Source organism: Gouania willdenowi, chromosome 14 (assembly GCF_900634775.1).
Source record: "Gouania willdenowi chromosome 14, fGouWil2.1, whole genome shotgun sequence".
NCBI lineage: Eukaryota > Metazoa > Chordata > Actinopteri > Blenniiformes > Gobiesocidae > Gouania > Gouania willdenowi.
This window is the reverse complement of record NC_041057.1, coordinates 8,090,872-8,110,298: the sequence shown is the minus strand read 5'-3', so window position 1 is coordinate 8,110,298 and position 19,427 is coordinate 8,090,872. Positions and strand designations below refer to the sequence as shown.

The window sequence follows — 19,427 nt, the reverse complement described above, 5'->3', positions numbered from 1 at the left end:
TAATGTATACAAAATATGTGCACATTTATTAAAAATAAAAAAATACGGTACTTTTTTTTTGCACAATTTAATATCCATTGAGAGAGCCATCCCACTTCATATAGTGATACAGCAGTGCATCATGTCCATTATCCATCTACTGTACATGTAAAGTACAGTATGTTTGTTTTATTGGTACATTCCTATATGGAGTTCTACACTTTCGTAATGATAATACTATTACATGAATAATGGTTCTTATTTGTTATTGTTTTATTTTACGGACCACCAGTTTGAGAACCAGTGCCTTGTGGAATTAATGAAGAAAGACACAAAATAACATCATACAAACAAATTGCATGTGTGCCCTCCTGTGGTAGCTAAATGACACAGCTGGAGGAACAGCAGATAGGACAGTAGCAATACTGTACATGTACAGTACAATACTGTACATGTACAGTATTGCTATATGTAACATTTATATTGGTAAATAGGTGCAATACAGCAGATGCTTCAAAGAAAATATCACAAAAACAAGTCAGAAAAAGTCTAAAATCTCATCAGATGTAATAAAACATTAAAGTCATTATAGTACTGTAATTGCAAATTCAGTTATTTTTGTCTGCTGTGAGAGAGTTTAGGGTGTTGTCCACTTTTTGTACATTTTCTACATTGTGTATGTGTGTGTCAGTCAGGGACAGAACATTCTGCAGCCCATCCATCCGTAGCTTTTGCTTCAGTGTGCTCGTGCGCCTGGATACAGAGCATCCAAGACCAGACTCCCATCATCATGACAACAGAGAACCTGGCAACCAATCAAAGCCCACCATGCTCTACTCTGGATGCTGGTTGGTCCATGAGTCTGCAGCCTGTTGTGGAATGTCCATCTTTAACCTCTCTGCTGCCAAGCATCACACACACATAGACAGACCCTATACATCCTCAGTGCAGATTACAGCTTTAAGTAATCCTCTAAAGTGGGCTTTTATCACTATAGTGAAGTGATATAGTTGTTTTTTTACATGATAACTATAGCATCTAAATAAAATGACTTTTTTTTTTTTTTAATAAAACATGCACAACCACTATGATGCATGAACTAAACAATATTGGTTAATCTGTCTATGGTGGGACCTGTTAATGGGCTGTAAACAATCAAATCAATATGTCTGGTAACAATATTAGATTTTAAACCACAGGGGTTATTATTAATTTTTTTTTTTATATATATATTTAGAGAACTAAAAGACATCCATCAGATGATTTAATTCCGGGGTTTTAAACTCATATTTAGTCCAATGTGGCTTTAATTATAATCAGTATTGACTGAGTGAGGAAATCCTGGATGATCCTATAGAGGCCAAATATAGCAAATACAATGAGATGCACGTTCGCTGCGTTCACTGTAATGGTTAATAGATTAAAAAAATATTTCATTTATCTTGACATTTTGGCCTTTAGCATATATCCAATGAATCGTACCAAAATTGATTGTTTGGGGGAAAAAAGTCTATCTACCTTATTTAAAAAAGGCTAGGGAAGAGAATGACAAAGAAAGGTATTATTAGAATTCAATTAACAAATGTTTCCACCTACCCACTGGTTCATTGGTTGGGAAATTATTAAGGATGGGCAAAAAATTAAATATTGATTCTCAATATAACGCAAAAAAAGAAATTTTTAAAAAAATCTATATTTTTCCCCAGGATCGATTATTTATTAATTAATTTATTCCTAACCCCTTCATGTCTGCAAATGTGAACTTTCATGTTGAGTTAAAATAAATGTCCGACTGCCTGAATGACTTGTGATTGTTGTTTACAACTGACTCATATTGTTTCTAATGATTCAACTTTAGTTTTTTCCCCGATAAAGAATCAGAATATTATATATAGTGTAATTAGAACGGCAAAGAGCGGCTTATTGAAAAAAAACAACACAAAATAATAATAATAATAATAATAATAATAATAATAATAATAATAATAATAATAATATACACACATGCAGAAAAAAGGAGCAAGACTACACAACAAAAACGTGTAAATTCAAGATAAGGTGCACAAATATCTATAATATTATCTATAATAATAAATGAATACAAATAAATAAAAGTATATGTAAACATTTTTTAAGTATATAAGGAATATCAAGTTATATCAAATCGATAATTGTTGTAAAAGATTAAGAAAAAAAAAAACAAAAAAAAAACAGAATAACAATATATATGAAATCTACAACCAAGTATCGTGATAAAATAGAATCGGGATAAAAGCATATTGTCCCAGCTCTAGAAACTATTCATAGAAAGTGGACTTTTACTCAGATTAAAAGTTAAGAGAGTGAAAGTGCAAGAGTCCAAATACATGGACACGCGCTGCTAATGAAGAGCACCCCTGATGTAGTCGTTGGTGACCCCCTGACACCCCCCAGTGTGGGTGAGGGCCCTGAATCCTCCGCTCTGTGGTTCCTTCTCAGTGGGAAAGGGAGGCGACGCTGTTCGCCGCCATTTTTAGGGAAGAGAGAAACTTTGCTAGCCGCAGCTTGATGCTAGCAGCTAGCTAGCCCTGAAGCTGCTAACCGTGACAGCCTCAACACTGGCTCTTATCCTCGCTCTGTGCCTATGACAGCAACATTGAGGGCTGGAGCAGACTTTTATCTCACGTCTGAAGCTAACCTCTGTAGATATGCTGCTACACTAGCTGGTTAGCATTGCTAACTTATCAGCTAGCGAGTTCCCACTTTGATTGCCGTGGACCTGCACTGACTGCTTTCCTGTCTGAGATTTATCCAGCCAGGAGTTTTAACTCTCTCCCCGGACTGCGTGGATTCACCCACACCAGGTTAGTGACACCAACTCGGAAGTCGGATTTAGCATCTCTTACTGAGATGACTTCTGTTCAGCATCCACCTTAAAAGTTGCTGGCACTTCTTGTAACGTTGTCGCATAGGCCGTTCAAAGGGGGACAGTTTGTTGGGAAAAACAAAATGTTTGTGTTGGCTGACATTGTGTTGTTGCCTTTAATGTGAGTGTATCGCTGCTGTGGGTGTTGCTGTGAGTAATGGTCCTGGCGGTGTCAGCCTTGCTAATCCGCTTTATGCAGCTATGGCTGAAAGCAGTGCCACTCCCTCGGTTGTGTTGTTGTCCACTGATCGCTTGAGGGAAGGGAAACCAGTGTGTTGGGGACCGTTTGTGTCTGCTAGGGGACAGTGTGAGTCACTGTCAGTCCGAGCAGCTGCTGCAGGAGTCAAACACCGTGTATGTGCCTGTGTTGATGGTCGGGAACGTGCTTGTCCTGCTATTGTTTTGACTCTCAGTGGTGGTCGACTCTCATCCACCGGCGGCTGACGCTGTTTTTGTTACACCGACGTGAGTCGCATTCCTCTCTGTGTTGACATTGCGTAACTCAGGCAAGTCTCTCTTCATGCTGGGCTTATGTGTGATTCTAATGCTAAACTTATGCAGTGTGGGTCAGCCACATTAGGACCTGACATGTGAGTCTGTTTAAGGTTGAATGAATATTATTAGATGACCTCAGTGCTTAAAAACATAATAGGTATTCTCAGTTTGCAGCAGATCTCAAACTCATGGCCCGGGGGCCAAATCTGGCCCTTTGGAGCATTCAATTCGGCCTGCAGGAGGAAGTAAAAATGACAGAGAAGACATGAATCATTTTGGAAATGAAAATCAACAATATTCGCATATTGCAGTCATTTTTAATCAGGGGTGTCCCGATCCGATATCAGCCAGAAAACGATTATCAGATTTTATCGGATCCATCTAAATTCTAAAATCTCTGATATATATTAACTTATATTTATTCAACTGTAGAATACTGTAGATATTATGTTGAAGGTTAAAATGTATGTAACCAATTAATAATAAATGGATCAGTTTTTCTCATATCTACTTTGCTGACTATTGTTCTCTGTTTGAGTAACATCACGTGATCTAGCCTTTTCTAACATTCCACACTACAAAATAAATAATAAAAGTATGTATGATTCGTGCTGATATAGTATCGGTTTGATATCGGTATCAACCAATACTCAAGGCTGCAATACGATCTCGTATCGGAAGTGAAAAAGTTGTATCGGTGACATCCCTATTTTTTTTTAATGCTAAACAGTTGAAAAAAACTCTACATTTTCCTCAAATTATGATACAATATTTCCCTTAATTAAATAGAAATTGGTCTCAAAATAAATAAAATTTTAACTGCAAATGCTGTCAGGACTGAAATCTCTCACCTATTGCTTGTATATGGTTGGTTTCTTACATATTTAGTATTTTATGTACACAGTAGTTAGAAGTGCAAACTAGGGCACAATAATGTTGAAATGACTAATTTTCCCGCATCAAATCTATGGCCCTCTTTAGATCAAACTGCTCCGTATTTGGCCCTTGAACCAAAATTAGTTTGACACCCCTTTATTATGATCTTCATACCTGCTCGTGCTGAAGTCAGGGTTTGTTGTGCCGCTGCTACATTCATTTTGCACTTCCACATATAAATGACATTCTGTTGTATAAATTAAAAAAATATGTGAGTATATCAGTCCCTGCTGGATCTTCACTTAAATTTACCCGATTTTTGGGAATTGGGGACATTTTGTGGAACAATTTGTGAAAAATTTACCGGATTTTGGAAAAATTGGGAGTTCTTTTAACAATTTGAGATTAAAAATGACTGCCATCATCTGATATAAGAACTGGAAAACTGAGCTCTGCAAATATTGTGGATTTTAATAGATTTTTTTCTTTGTATTTGGAGGGGCTGAGATATCTACAACTGAAAACTTGGTATAATTTTTACTTTCTCGAGCGGACCAGATTTGGGCCCCTGGCCTTGAATTTGACATGTGTGCTATTGTTATCACAGATTTGTCCCAACTGTCATGCAGTGTATTTCCTAAAGCATTGGCACATCCCTACAATATGACTGTATTGCACTACACTGACATGTTTATTATGAAACATAAGCGATATGAGGGAACTGGAATGGTCTGTAGAGATTCCTAAATCCAACATGATAGAACTTCGGGATGAATTAAAACACAATTCAAATGTGCCTCTAGAACACGTGTCAAACTCAAGGCCAGGGGGCCAAATCCGGTTCGTTACAACATCCAATTCGGCCTGTAGGAGAAAGTAAAAAAAGTAATAAATTACCAACTAATTCAGTTGTAAATACTTCAGCAAGATATCTCCATAATAAAACACAAATTCAATGAAACTCCACAATATTAGCAGTGCTAACATTTTTTCACGCTAGATATGATCCTCTATGAGTGAGCCAAACTATAAAATCATAACAACATGACCAAGCAAGCATGATCTTTGTGTTTTTAACCAGCTAACAGCAGACTAGCAATAGCATGCATTTAGCTTAGGCATTGTCAAAAATGCTGTTATACAGGAACACGAGGACAGAACTGACTGTGTGCATTGCAGGGAACATGTTCAATTGGTAGAAGCCTCTCGAATGAATCCCATTTCATTTACGGTACTAGGGCTGAACGATTTTGGAAAATAATCTAATTGCGATTTTTTTTTCTTCAATATTGTGATTGCGGTTATTTTTTCAAGGGCCTCTTGTCATGTATTTTTCAATGAGCACAAGCAATAAATCATTCTGTTTCATAATAAACCATTTCAGATTTATTTAAACTTGAAATAAATATAAAATATACATTTTAAAGCACAGATTACAACAATAAAGCAAACAAATCTGTGGCTTCACCTCTTCAACGTATCTAACTAACTTCACGTTTCATGAAACATGTAAACATGTGGACTGCACTTCTTAAACACTCTCTGAACTTAACAGGACAGTCTATAAATAAATAAAATAAACAGAAATTAAAAAAATAAATAAAACTTACTAATATCCAGTCAGTAACATCACACATACTTAAGTGCAGGAAAAGTTCTGCTTTAACCAATTAAACATTTTTTAGGTAAATGAAACTCCCAATGAACTTAAAATAAATTATTGCTAAAAAAAAAAAATTAGTCTTTGCGATTAGAAAATTGCATTTTATGATATTGCGATAATATCGCAAATGCAATTAATAGTTCAGCCTTATACGGTACTATCTGTGCTTACTATATTTTACGCCTTTCCTTTTAGCTGCTGCTTCTCCTGCCAACATGGTGGTGTAAACAAAAGTAGTCATGTGACCTCCAGAGCTCTATTCTTCTTCTGATACTTATAGACGTACTGTATCTCCTTATTCACTCTCAGCGCTATCTGATGATGAAAGGTGCTCAGCTTATATTAAGGGCGGACACCTCGATGCAGGAGAAGCCCCCGTACTCTGTTGTTTCCTCCAGTGCTGTAGTTCTATCAGGCAGAGCTGAATATGGACAAACTGCATAATGGATTTAAGTGTCTCCCAGGAAAAATGGATTAGACACTCGAGCAACGCTTGCCCTGCTTCCTTAAGGCTCTACCAGACAGTTAGTGACCACAGAACAAACATCAGTGCAACAAAATCTACTGCACAGCAGGCATTACATGACTTTGTTACTTTTTAGTAACAGAGTCAGATTTGGGTGTGTATCAGATGCAATGACCAGTGCTCTTTTTTTTTTAGCTTGTACCTAAGTTGTGATGTGTAAAACAACACCAAATCAAAAACAAATAAATTGAATAGAATAAAAACAAAAATGAAATTTAAAAATAAGAAATTTATATTTTGTACCATTTCATTCATTTTTAATGAATCAAAACTGCTTAAAATGGGTGTTTTTGTGTTATTTTCAACACTCCATTAGGTATTAAACCCATCCAGTTATTATGAATAGGATCAGGTCACTCAGGGTATTTGATTGAGATTTGCTGTTCATCAACTGAGCAACAGTATTTGATGTGTCCGACTCCAATCATGAAAAACGATGGTGAGGTCGGACTCGCTACGATGGTTTTTTTTAGGTTAGAGACACAAGACACATGTACATGTACTTCCTCTTCTAGGTGGAAGCCACAGCCTGTGATCAGGCCTGGAAATAGGAATCTTGCCCCCCTTTTCTTCCATCTTTGAGGACAAAAAATATGCACAAAAGCCATTAAAAAGAATCTCTAGTCATTCACAACTACTTATTTTAGGGAAAAGCTTCTTTTAAAATAATAAAAAAAATATTCAAGAGTGGATATATATATATGTTTACTATGAAAGTAATCCTTTCCTTTTTGTCAGTGGAAGAAGCTTGTTAAGTTAGCGTTAGCAGTTTTATGTAACTAATAATAAAGGATCTTTCTCGACACCCAAAGAGCTTTCATGCATTCAGTCATACAGATGGATGCAAGCTACATCTGAAGCCACATCTGTTTGACAGTAGTGTGACAGAAGCACAACACACCAGTCTAACCCATCTCATTCACACATTTACAGTAGACTCAGTGTTTCGGGAGCTCCCAAGCTACTGTCTTTTCAAAAATATTTTATTACCTGATCACATTAATAAAATTATTTATGTAGGCTGTTACTATGGTAACACAATGAAGCTGCGACTTTTAATCATGTGTGTAATAATTGGAGCTAAAAATAAAGTGCATGATATTTGATTTTATTAAATGGGAAATATCTAGACATTTTTAAATGTTACTAAGGCCTCAAAATGTTCGCAGAAAGCTTTTTTGTTATCTATCAGTAGTGTAATATAAATAATTAAAGAACAGCACTGTGCTCCCTTTCACCATTTTTTTGGGTTTTAAAAGTTATCAAAAGTGTTCAGTAGGGATGTCCCGATACAACTTTTTCATTTCCGATATGATACCGATATTGCTGCCTTGCGTATCGGTCGATGCCGATATTGATCCGTAATCAGCATGAATCATACATACTTTTATTACTTTTTTCTTTAATAAAAAAAAAAAAAAAAACTTATTTTGTAGTGTGTAATGTTAGAAAAGAAAAGGCTCAAGTGATGTTACTCAAACAGAGAACAATAGTCAACAACAGTAGGTATGAGGAAAACTGACCTATTTCTTATTAACCAATTGGTTACATACATTTTAACATTCAACATAATATCTACAGTATTCTACAATTGAATAAAACAAATATGAAATGAACTGAAAAAAAAAACAAAACAAAAAGCGGAATATCCGGAAATTTGAATCCGATATTCGTTTTCAGGCGAATTACGGACCGATGTCAATATCGGATCGGGATATCCCTATTGAGTATACAAAATGCCTAATCTGTGATCACGGAAAAGGGAGAGAAATCACATTCACAGTTATGTTCCCGTAAAATGGGCGGTTTAGGGTTAAAAGTGTAGCGAACGGACATGTTTGTGCTCTCATTGTAATCTTGTTGGATTTCAGCATTACGCTCCTGGCGTCTATAAGTAATCTGAAGCTAATAAATGTAAAATTAATGACAGTAGTTGACTCTATAAACCTTGTTTAGCATGTTTGGTACGATTTCAGGAAATGTAATGGTAAAGTCATCTAAATGGGCAAATACGATGAATTGAAATCAGAGTTTCTACCTATTCAAATTCATTGAGTGACTGTATTTAAAATATTGTGTAACAGCAGTCTATTTATCTTATTTATGGGTGTTAATAATTTCCTGCTTTGATGCCACACAAATACCAAGGGTTAAACATTGCCAGGATTGAAAGAGAACGGAGGTTTGTTAAAGCAATATGAATTTGAAATATGAATTGTTGAACTATTTGGATAGCTAGTTTATTCTTGGGTTGACATAAGTAAACATTTATTTTTACTTTGAGAAATGTCTAATTCGTCAATATTAAGCACTCCTTTTAAACAGTATATTTGCCTGTTGGGGTGTAGTTTACGGCCTTAGAAGTGCTGGAATAATGTAGAATTGGTTCAAATCTGTGAAGGAAATTGGCAGGTTGGCTTAAAAGAACTCATTGTTCTATAGAAATCAATGTAGGAACTCTGACGACGTAGAATGATAAACACTGTTGGGTTGTGGCTCCTGATGTGAAAGGCTTTTTTAGAATATTATGCTGGTGCAGGGAGGGAGACAAATGGATTGAGTGTGAGAGGGAATTAATCATTCATTGTGGAGGATGGATCTTACTTAGTCAGCTATACTTTTAAGCTACATTTGACAAAAAAGAAAAATGTCCAAAATGTCACACTATTACTGGTACGCATTTAAAGTGTTCCAGAGTTTCTGGAAGGGAACCCATCTTCCTTTTCTCAATTAGAAGCACATGAGTGATCGTTACACTTTGCTGCTGTAAAAAAATGTAAAATGACTTGATCAGCAACATGTTGTTAGACGTTAGCGTCTCTTCCACTGGAATGAAGTTCTTTGGTTTCACTTTTGCTTTTCGGTGAATGTTGGCAACAAACGTGTCATCCTCAGGTTCTTTAATGCAGGGTTTTTTAACCATGGGGTCAGGGCCCCATTAGGGGTCATGAGACACTGGTAGGGGGTCGCCAGACTTTTTTTTTTTTTTTACAATAATTATTATTTCTGCAACTACACCAAACTTGCCATATTTTCACCTATTTTCATCAGTTTTTCTTGCCATATTTTTGCTCCTTTTAATGCATTTGTGCTACATTATTCCCATTTCTGCTACTTCTCCATCAAATTTCAATGCTTTTTCTGCAATTTTTTTTCTACTTTCAAGACATTTTCGGCACTTATAAACCTTTTCCACCACTTTTCCACCTAATGTTGCTTATGTTGTCCCGTTATTGTCACTTTTAATCTCTTTTTATGTGTTCATGTCATTTGCCATGCCCATTATTTGCCATTTTAAACTAATTGTTCCTACTTTTTAAATTACATTAGCCCACCCCCCTCCAGTTCTGCCACTTTTAAGCCAATATTGACTCTTTGTACCCTTTTTACCACATTTTCTGTCCATTTTTGTCCATTCTGATTAGCAGGATTTAAACAATTTTTTAAAACCCCATTTCACCACCTTTTCCACATTTTCTGGTCAATTATTAGCCATTATATTTCTGATTAAAACAATATCTACATCTTTAAGATTACTATATACTATGCAAATAATAATTATAAACTTCCTGGACATTATTCAGATAAATAAGTAAATGTGGTTATCATCAAAGATTCATATAACAATGGACCATTATTTTGCAGGTACAGTGGGGGTCTCCGGTCTCTGGCACCTTTATTTTGGGGGCCGTGGGCTGAAAAGGTTGAGAACCACTGCTTTAATGCACATGTTCTCTCTTTTCCAGTCTTAAGTCATACTGGGTAGTGGGTACCATACCATGACTGTGCAGAATGTGAAGTTGTGCTTTCTCCCAGTCACTCTGCTTATGAACACATTCATGTAACACAGTAATGGTTTTCTCAGGTTTGAACACTTTTCACAGCCAAGAACTCACATTGACTGTGATTATCTAACAATGCTGCCAGCGTTATGAAAGAAACTGGGAAAAAAAGATGCGAATGATTCACTCTTTACTGGGATTCAGCACAGAAAAACTAAAACCTTGTCTGAATTCAGTGTCTTCTTCCCACTAGCAGATTTAGCATTTCTTCCCATGATATCCATCAGCCTCCAGGGCTGAGTGTCTTAGTATAAGACTTTCACTATTTTTACAAAGTCAGCTGGAGAGTTTATTTTTACAGGACAAACCTTGTGACATTGAGGTAAAGTTGTTGTGCTGGTACTGCAGGCTGTTGCCAGTCCTGTCTTTAGCTCTGTAATGTTTTCTTATGTGGAGGAGGCTTTTATCACTTAAAGTTGCATAATTATTTCCCAACACCACGATGAAGACACATTGGGATAGAAATGTGTTATTTTAGCACAGGGCAAACAGATTTACAATGACTAATTGCTGAGTGTAAAAGTAGATGTAAAGGTTTGTTTTAGAAAGGGGTAGTGTTTCACCTGTCCATGTAAGGTGCTTTATTTAGTACGCTAGGAAAGTTTAATAGACTTTTATTGTTTCAGAAAATCACAAGCTGAGTTTTAATAAGTTTACAAACTTTATCGTACATTTTTGTGATTACGAATCCCCAAAAAGTATGAAGTTAAATGACTAATTATTACGTAAAATTCACTAACTACTCCAATGTGCTCCCATTAAAAATAAACTCCCTCATTAACATTATTGGCGATGTAGCAATATACAGTATTCATTTACGTGCCTTCACATTTCAGTTTTAACTGGCAAATAATATACTCACTATTAAGTCACAGCCTTACACTTAATAACTGGAGCTTAATTTACACATCTAGCTGAGAGCAGATAAAATTTAACCCCATCTTTGAATCAATCATCAATACAATCATCATAACTCATTAGCGTATGTCACTCCACAGCAGTGGAAACAAAATCAATCCCCTAACAACAATATTTGCATTTCCTCTTCTACTCCCATCCAGCCACCCGGAGTTATGCACTGGTGGGGATTTTGCAGTTGAAATAAATACAAATGTCAAGTTGTGATGTTGAAATTCTGATGCCCACACAGCATTTGCAACAAATTTTCTTCATATCATAGTGTTGTTATGTTATATTGTATACACTAAATAAGCATTTAGTGTTTTTTTTTTTGTCCTTGCTTGAAGCAAACAAATACCGGTAAATGAAATGAAATGAATTTTTTTTTTTTTTTCAAATACTAACATTTAGTTTATAATTTATTAACTTTAAAATTACAGATTTTTTTTTTTCAATAAATATGACAGCCTTAGGGAAAAGCAGGGCTGAGCGATTTTGCCTAAAAAAAAATCTCAGATTTTTTTTTTAAAGAAAAATTTGAGTTTTGATTGAGTTTTTTTTTAATGCACTTAAAAATGACTTCAGATATATTGTCAAAAGTGCGACGTTAGTGCTGTAAACACAACAAAGAGGGGACTGGCTCACATCGGAACGCGAGAAAGTAAAAAAGAAAAAAAAAACCCAAAAAAAAATTCGATTTTGCAAAATAAAAATAGGTTTTATCTACAAATTTGATTAATCGATTAAATCGATTTCTTTTTTCTTGCCCAGCCCTAGAGAAAAGTGAGATTGTTTTTAAAAATAAAATTGAAGAGAGTACAAAAAATTAGTGTTTTTTTTTTTTTAAATTTTGATTTTATTTTGGAGGGCGATTTATAAAGTTATTAAGTGGTTGCAAATATTTCCACCAACTGCATTATCTTCTTAAATCTACATATGGAGAACATGCAAACTACAGAGTTTATATTTATCTAGCTATGAAATCTTAGACAGTTGCCAACCTCCACTACTACAAAAGATACACATGTAACTTTCAGTTAAACTATCCTAATCTTCTCACACCACATTTAAACATTATATGAAAATAATTTGTCATATGAATTAATGTTATACGGAGTGTTTTTAAATAATTGCCATAAGTTGCTCCTAATAGAAAAATAGTTTTCCATATTTGTTACAATGCATCTCTCTTTTGTCTTCTGACTTCTCAGGTTTCATGTGCAGCTTCCTCAGACTCGCCCGTTGCTGCAGATGAATCTTCGGTGTAGCTCAGCACCCAGATAGTCCCGTCCCCTCGGTGTGGGTGAAGCCAGGATGCCGGCCTCTGTGAAGGCAGGGAGCCTGAAGGACCCGGACGTGGCTGAGCTGTTTTTTAAAGAAGACCCAGAGAAGCTCTTCTCTGACCTTCGAGAGATTGGCCATGGCAGCTTCGGCGCAGTCTACTTTGTATGGCAACTATTTAACACCAGTTAAAATATTTATACTACACTATATTTTCATTGAAACACAATTGGACAGTGTTTTTTTTCAGAGTTTGTTGGAGGACGTTGGGCGTTGCTTCTGTGAATGAAGTAGATCATCAGCTCAGAATGTGTCTCTAATTCAACTTTTTAGTTGAATTTAAGTTTTTTCTATGATCTTAAATCTGTTAAATATAGTGTAGTAATGACATCTTAAGGTTGTGTACTGAATGTTAATCTGTTTCCCAGGCACGGGATGTGCGCACAAACGAGGTGGTGGCAATTAAAAAGATGTCGTACAGTGGCAAACAGTCCAATGAGGTGAGAACACAATAATCCACAGAAATTAATATTAAGTTATTGTCATTGACACTAACAGCTTGGTATTCACCATATTGGTATTATACTTTTTTTTTTTTAATCCTTTATAACGGTTATTTAAAAAAAAAATTCAAACAGGCAATTGTTTCCATTTTTATGATGTGTGATTTTATTTTATTGATTTATTTCAATCATGTAAATGGAAACTTAAAAACAGTTAAAAAATAAAATAAATTAAAATCAAGAAATAACAAAACAGTATCTTGCATCTTCAAGTTCTTACACATCTTAGTTTACATGAACAAAAAGCAGTAGGAACAAGTATAAACCTATCTAATCCTACCCTTTTCATTTTTTGTAGATTTCCTAATTTAAATGTTAAAGTCTCAGTTTTATAACAATTAGAAAACTGTAATGTGAATAAACAATCAATGCAATATAATGCTCACGCAGAAACCATGCAGTAATTGTTTTTTACATTAACCATACCTCCATGTACCTTATCCGGCAATACAATTGTTGCTAAACAGATTTATTATATATATATATATATATGTGTCATCTTTACTGTACCAACACTTGTACTTGCTCTCTCTTACTGTTGTTGTCCCTGTTAGCTCTGCTGATGATTTCAGATTAGCGATAATCAGATTACACATAATCTGTGAGGACATCCACCTTTCTCCTATTTACATTTAAAGATAAGCCCACACTGATTATGTACGCACGTACATACTGTAGGTGCATACGGCTGTGTATCACAGTATCACTACTTTATAACGATTGATGAATATATACGTATGTGGTTTTTTTTTTGTGCACCAAAGAAATGGCAAGACATCATAAAGGAAGTGAAGTTTCTGCAGAGGATCCGGCACCCAAACAGCATAGAGTATAAAGGATGTTACCTCCGAGAGCACACGGCATGGGTCAGTGGCATGTTTTCATGCAGCTCACTACCAGATGATCTCCTTCCCTGATCTTGTTTGTTGATCTTGTGTCTGACTCAACCTCTTTCTTACTCCCAGCTGGTAATGGAGTACTGTCTCGGCTCAGCCTCTGACCTGCTAGAAGGTGAGCAGAAAAAGATTTCAGGCCCCTAAAGCAGGTGTTCTCACCCTTGGGGTCAGGACCTGAGACACTTCGAGGTTGTCGCCAGATGCCTTCAAGAAACTAAGATTGTTTTTTTTATATATCATTTGCCTTTTTTTTTTTTTTTTAACCCTTTTTCTGCAACTACACCAAACTTACCATATTTTAACCTATTTTAATCACTTTTTCTTGATATATCTTTTGCTCTTTTTAATGCATTTTTGCTACGTTACTCCCATTTCTGCCACTTCTTAATTCAATTTCAATGCCTTTTCTGCAAATTTTTCCAGTTTCAAGACATTGTCGGCACTTATGAAACTTTTTCCACCACTTTTCCCACCTAATGTCGCATATTTGACCCATTATTGTCACTTCTCACTATATTTCATGCTTATTTTTGCCAATTTAACCACATGCATGATTTGTCATGCCCATTATTTGCCAGTTTAAACCAATTGTTCCTACTTTTTTCTTCTAATTTAAAGCCAATATTGACACTTTGAACTCTTTTTTTTTTTTTTTTTTACCACCATTTCTGTCCGTTTTTGGCCACTCGAATTTGCAATTTTTAACCCATTTCACCAGCTTTTCCACCATTTTGGGTCACTTTTAACCCATTTTATTTCTGATTAAAACAAGGATTTACATCTTTAAGATGACTATACAGTATACTATACATATAGTATACAGTATACTATAGCGCAAATAATAATAATAAACTTACTGGATAACGTGGTCATCATCACAGATTCATATAACAGTTACCTATAATTTTGCTGACTTTATGTCACCACATGACTGTTTTTCAGTGTTCATGTATATGTTCAACCACCTAAAGGTACAGTGGGGGTCCCCGGTCTCTGGCACCTTTGTTTTGGGGTTCGTGGGCTGAAAAGGTTGAGAATCACTGCCCTAAAGGAAACCTGAGATCCATGGCTCAGCTTTCTATACATGTTTGTATAAATGCTGTTTACTGTCCTGATTGATTTTTTACATTTACAGTACATAAAAAACCTCTGCAAGAGGTGGAAATTGCTGCCATTACTCACGGTGCTCTGCAGGGGCTGGCATACCTTCACTCCCACAACATGATTCATCGGTGAGTGAGTACCTGACGAAACATATGTTTTATTCATTTTATGTTTACTTGGTTGCCTTACCATCCTGGTCTTAACGTGGATGTTGATTCACTCTTCTCAGCGACGTGAAGGCAGGTAACGTCTTGCTAACCGAGCCTGGGCAAGTTAAACTGGCAGATTTCGGCTCTGCCTCCATCGCGTCACCTGCCAACTCATTTGTAGGAACGCCATACTGGTAAGAAAGACAGCTGAGTGGCGTAAAAGCATCCTACACTCAATATGTCATAATATTAAGATGTACTAAACTGAGTGGTCACTTCAAAGAGAACTGAATAATAAAAGTTGCAATAAATTGCCAGAAAAAAACAAGAAACCCTCAAAAACCATTCTGCATGTCTCACTATACTTCTCATTACTTCTCATTATACTCCTGACTTTGGCCTATCAGTTTAAGACTAGCTTCATCCTGTCATTAATAAACACTGCACAGCAAGGGTATTTGAAATTGGTGTATTTTGAACTATGTGAAATATTTAAGTTGGACTTAAACAGTATTGTAATGATGATTGTAATAAGATGGATGGCTATCCTAAAGATATTGATTGACATTTTCATAACGTGATGGTTTCTTTCCACCAGGATGGCCCCAGAGGTGATCCTAGCCATGGATGAGGGCCAGTATGATGGAAAGGTGGATGTCTGGTCCTTAGGGATCACCTGTATAGAATTAGGTTGGTGAAAATGTGGCTATGTCGTATATGTGAGAGTGTTGTACATGTGGGAGTGGTGGCCTAGTGGTTAAGGCTTGTAATCGGAGGGTTGCCGGTTCAAGCCTCACCTGGGCCTTCACTGTGGGATGTCCCTTAACCCCAAACTGCTCCCCAGGCGCCGCAAAATGGCTGCCCACTGCTCCTCAGGGATGGGTTAAATGCAGAGGACAAATTCCATTAATGTAATAACATTACATGGCCAATTAAAGGCGAAAGCCCCGATTTAATCTTTAATCTTAATCTTTAATATGTTTCTGTGAATCAACATACTTTGGTAGAATATCTTTTTTTTTGTGTGAATGTTAGTTCAATTTCTAAAGTATTTACCAGTTTCTTAACTGTTCCATAAGTCAGTTGTTGAACAGTGAATTTAGTTTGGAAACGTGATTAGGACTATGGTGAGGCTGTGATTTTAACAGAATGTGATTTAATGTCTGATGTCATTTCAGCGGAGAGGAAACCTCCTTTGTTTAATATGAATGCAATGAGTGCCTTATACCACATAGCGCAGAATGAGAGCCCCACGCTGCAATCCAGTGAATGGTGAGGACACACACACTTACACACACTCCCCAAATAATGAATAGAAAGTGTTTCTCTATTTGATTGAGCACCCTTATGGTTAGGATAGTAGTATATTATTATTTTATTATTTTTATATTTTTCCACTGTCATGCATTGATGTGACATCCGATTCCTCAGCCCATCTGATCAATATCAACTTATAGGACCTGTCTCTTTACATGTTTGTCTGCGTTTTTTACAAGCTTTTTCCATATTTTTTTCTTCCACTGTAGGACGGATTACTTTAGAAACTTTATCGATTCTTGCCTTCAGAAAATTCCCCAGGACAGACCTCACTCTGATGACATGTTGGGTGTAAGTACACACACACAGACATTTACATTAAAGCTTTGTTTCTCTCATCTACAAGCATCTATTTTGATTCCCTAATTGTTGACTTTCACACAGCTTTGTGCTTTTTTGTGTGAGTTATAGGGAAGTAAATTCTGGGTTCATTGTTGTTGAGTAACTGAACAGCTGTCACTTATACCACAAATGGACTTTGTGATGTTAATGGATGTTTTCCCTCAGGGATGGTCACACTGTGCCCTGTTGTTTTTCTTCTCTAACTGGCAAATTTAGAAGCAACGTTGAAAGGAATTACAGATTTATCAATTCATCTTCAACTGTTAAGTGTTGGACGTATACTCACTAAATGCACTTAATTTTATCATCTGATTGAGTTTTTTTTTTCGTATATTAAACTGAAATACTTCTTCAGTCTTAACCCCGTTAACGTGTTCTGTGCCTTAATAAGTTTAATATTTTCCTGATAAGAATCCTCTGGACTCACTGGGTCTTTTTGTCACTTTTTTCTCCAGCATGCATTTCTGCAACGTGAGCGTCCAGACTCGGTACTGATGGACCTCATTCAGAGAACCAAGGATGCCGTGCGAGAGCTGGATAACCTGCAGTACCGAAAGATGAAGAAAATCCTCCTTCAGGAGGTCCACAATGGACCCACAATAGAAGCCCCAGATGGAGATGAGGTGTGCATATTTTTTTTCCTTTGTTTTAAAAGATAATAACCAGTCACGCAAATGTTGTTTACCTCCATCTTTTTCTCTTCCTTCCTCTCCACTCCATCCCAAGGACCTGGAGCCGGGTGGAGGTCGGACTGGAACGGTGAACAGCATCGGCAGTAATCAGTCTATTCCCAGTATGTCCATTAGCGCCAGCTCCCAGAGCAGCTCCGTCAACAGTTTGAACGAAGCAACTCAGGACAGCCACAGTGAACTGGACCTGATGGAGGGGGACCACACCGTTATGTCCAACAGCTCCGTCATTCACCTCAAACCGGTGGGTGTAAAGGAGACGTAAAACACAGGATAGAAGGTTCAGGGACAAAGATCTGATACCTCAAACTTAGACTCCTTTACAGAATTATCTTGTTGTTGTCTATGACAGGGGTTCTCAACCTTGGGGTCAGAAACCCTATTTGGTGTCGCGAGACACTGGGAAGGGGTTGCCTGATGCCTTCAAGAAACTAAGAACATTTTCTGCAGTTTGAGCCCATTTTTGCTGATTTCTAACATTTTTCTGCAACCACACTAAACTTACCATATTTTAACCTATTTTCATAATTTTTTCTTGCCATATTTTTGCTCATTTTAATGCCTTTTCTGCACAATTTTTCCACTTTCAAGACAATTTTGGTAAACCCTTTCCACCACTTTTCCCACCATATATTGACCCGCTATTGTCATTTTTATTCTCTTTTTACCAAATTTCATGCTTATTTTTGCCAATTTAAACACATACATGATTTTTCATGCCCATTGTTTGCCAGTTTAAACTTTTTTCTGCCACTTTTAAGCCAATATTGACACTTTGAACCCTTTCTACCACTTTTTCTGTCTGTTTTTGGCCACTTTAATATGCAACTGTTAACAAAGATTTGTGGTTTAAAAAAACATTTTACCCCCTTTTCTACCATTTTTGGACACTTTTAACCCTTTTTTATTTCTGATTAAAACAAGGATTTACAACTTTAAGATGACTATATACTTTTGCGCAAATAATAAATTTCCTGAATGACAATGGATATTATTCAGATAAATAAATAAATGTGGTTATCACTGATTCATAGAATAATGGACCATCATTTTGCTGACTTTATGGATGGGCCCCATAAAGCTCTCCCCTTTATTCCCCCTTATAGATGTCCCTGTCTTCACATGACTGTTCTTCAATGTTCATGTCTGTGTTCAACCACCTTCAGGTACAGTTCTTGGTTTCTGGCATCTTTATTTTGTGGGTCATGGGCTAAAAAGGTTGAGAACCACTGGTCTATGACACTCATGATGAACCTTCACACTAATGCAGAGATGTTATTTAATCGTGTGTCCCATCCGTTCAGCGAGCATCGATTTTTAGCAACGTAGTTTGTTGACCCTGTGATGGTTTCTCTCCAGGAGGAGGAGGAGAGTCTCTCTGAGGAGCAGGCGGCCAGCAGTCAGCCCACCGAGCCTGAAGAGGCCCCGGCTCCGGCCCCGAGGAAGCACCACCGCAACAGAGAACATTTTGCCACCATACGCACAGCCTCACTAGTAAGAAAACACTGCATCTGAACTCAGTATGTGTGGTTTTAGGATTTGATCTGCATTTATCCAGAACTTTATGCTTTGGTCTATGCACTTAAAGTCCCACATCTCTGCCGTACGGGGAAGATCAGGGTTGGTGTCAATTACATTTTTCAATAACAATTATGTCTTCAATTACAATTAAATTACTATTACGGTCAGTGACTGGCATTTTTTCCAATTGCTAATAAATTACAATTCTTTTTTTTTTTTCCTGAAAATCAATTACAATTCCTGAAAATCAATTACAAAGTCTCTGGTCTTTGGAGACAGCAGACGTGTTTTCGTTTGCTCCGATAACACGACCTTGGCTACAGCTGGCTACAGCTGAACAGCCTGAAAAACTGGGCCCAAGACTGAAGGAAAATGGTGA

General features: G+C 36.6%; 1 protein-coding gene across 1 annotated transcript; it reads left to right on the top strand.

Annotated features, from left to right (window-relative positions):
- The first annotated feature begins 2,337 nt into the window (after positions 1 to 2,337).
- On the top strand, positions 2,338 to 19,042 carry LOC114476019 (serine/threonine-protein kinase TAO1-B-like). Its single transcript, XM_028467257.1, has 13 exons — positions 2,338 to 2,822; positions 12,398 to 12,632; positions 12,896 to 12,967; positions 13,795 to 13,896; positions 13,996 to 14,041; positions 15,062 to 15,158; positions 15,260 to 15,373; positions 15,778 to 15,869; positions 16,358 to 16,451; positions 16,706 to 16,787; positions 17,294 to 17,461; positions 17,565 to 17,771; positions 18,887 to 19,042. Exons 2-13 carry the CDS (start codon positions 12,501 to 12,503, stop codon positions 19,040 to 19,042), a joined length of 1,362 nt encoding a protein of 453 aa, XP_028323058.1. The 5' UTR covers positions 2,338 to 2,822; positions 12,398 to 12,500.
- Positions 19,043 to 19,427: the final 385 nt, after the last annotated feature.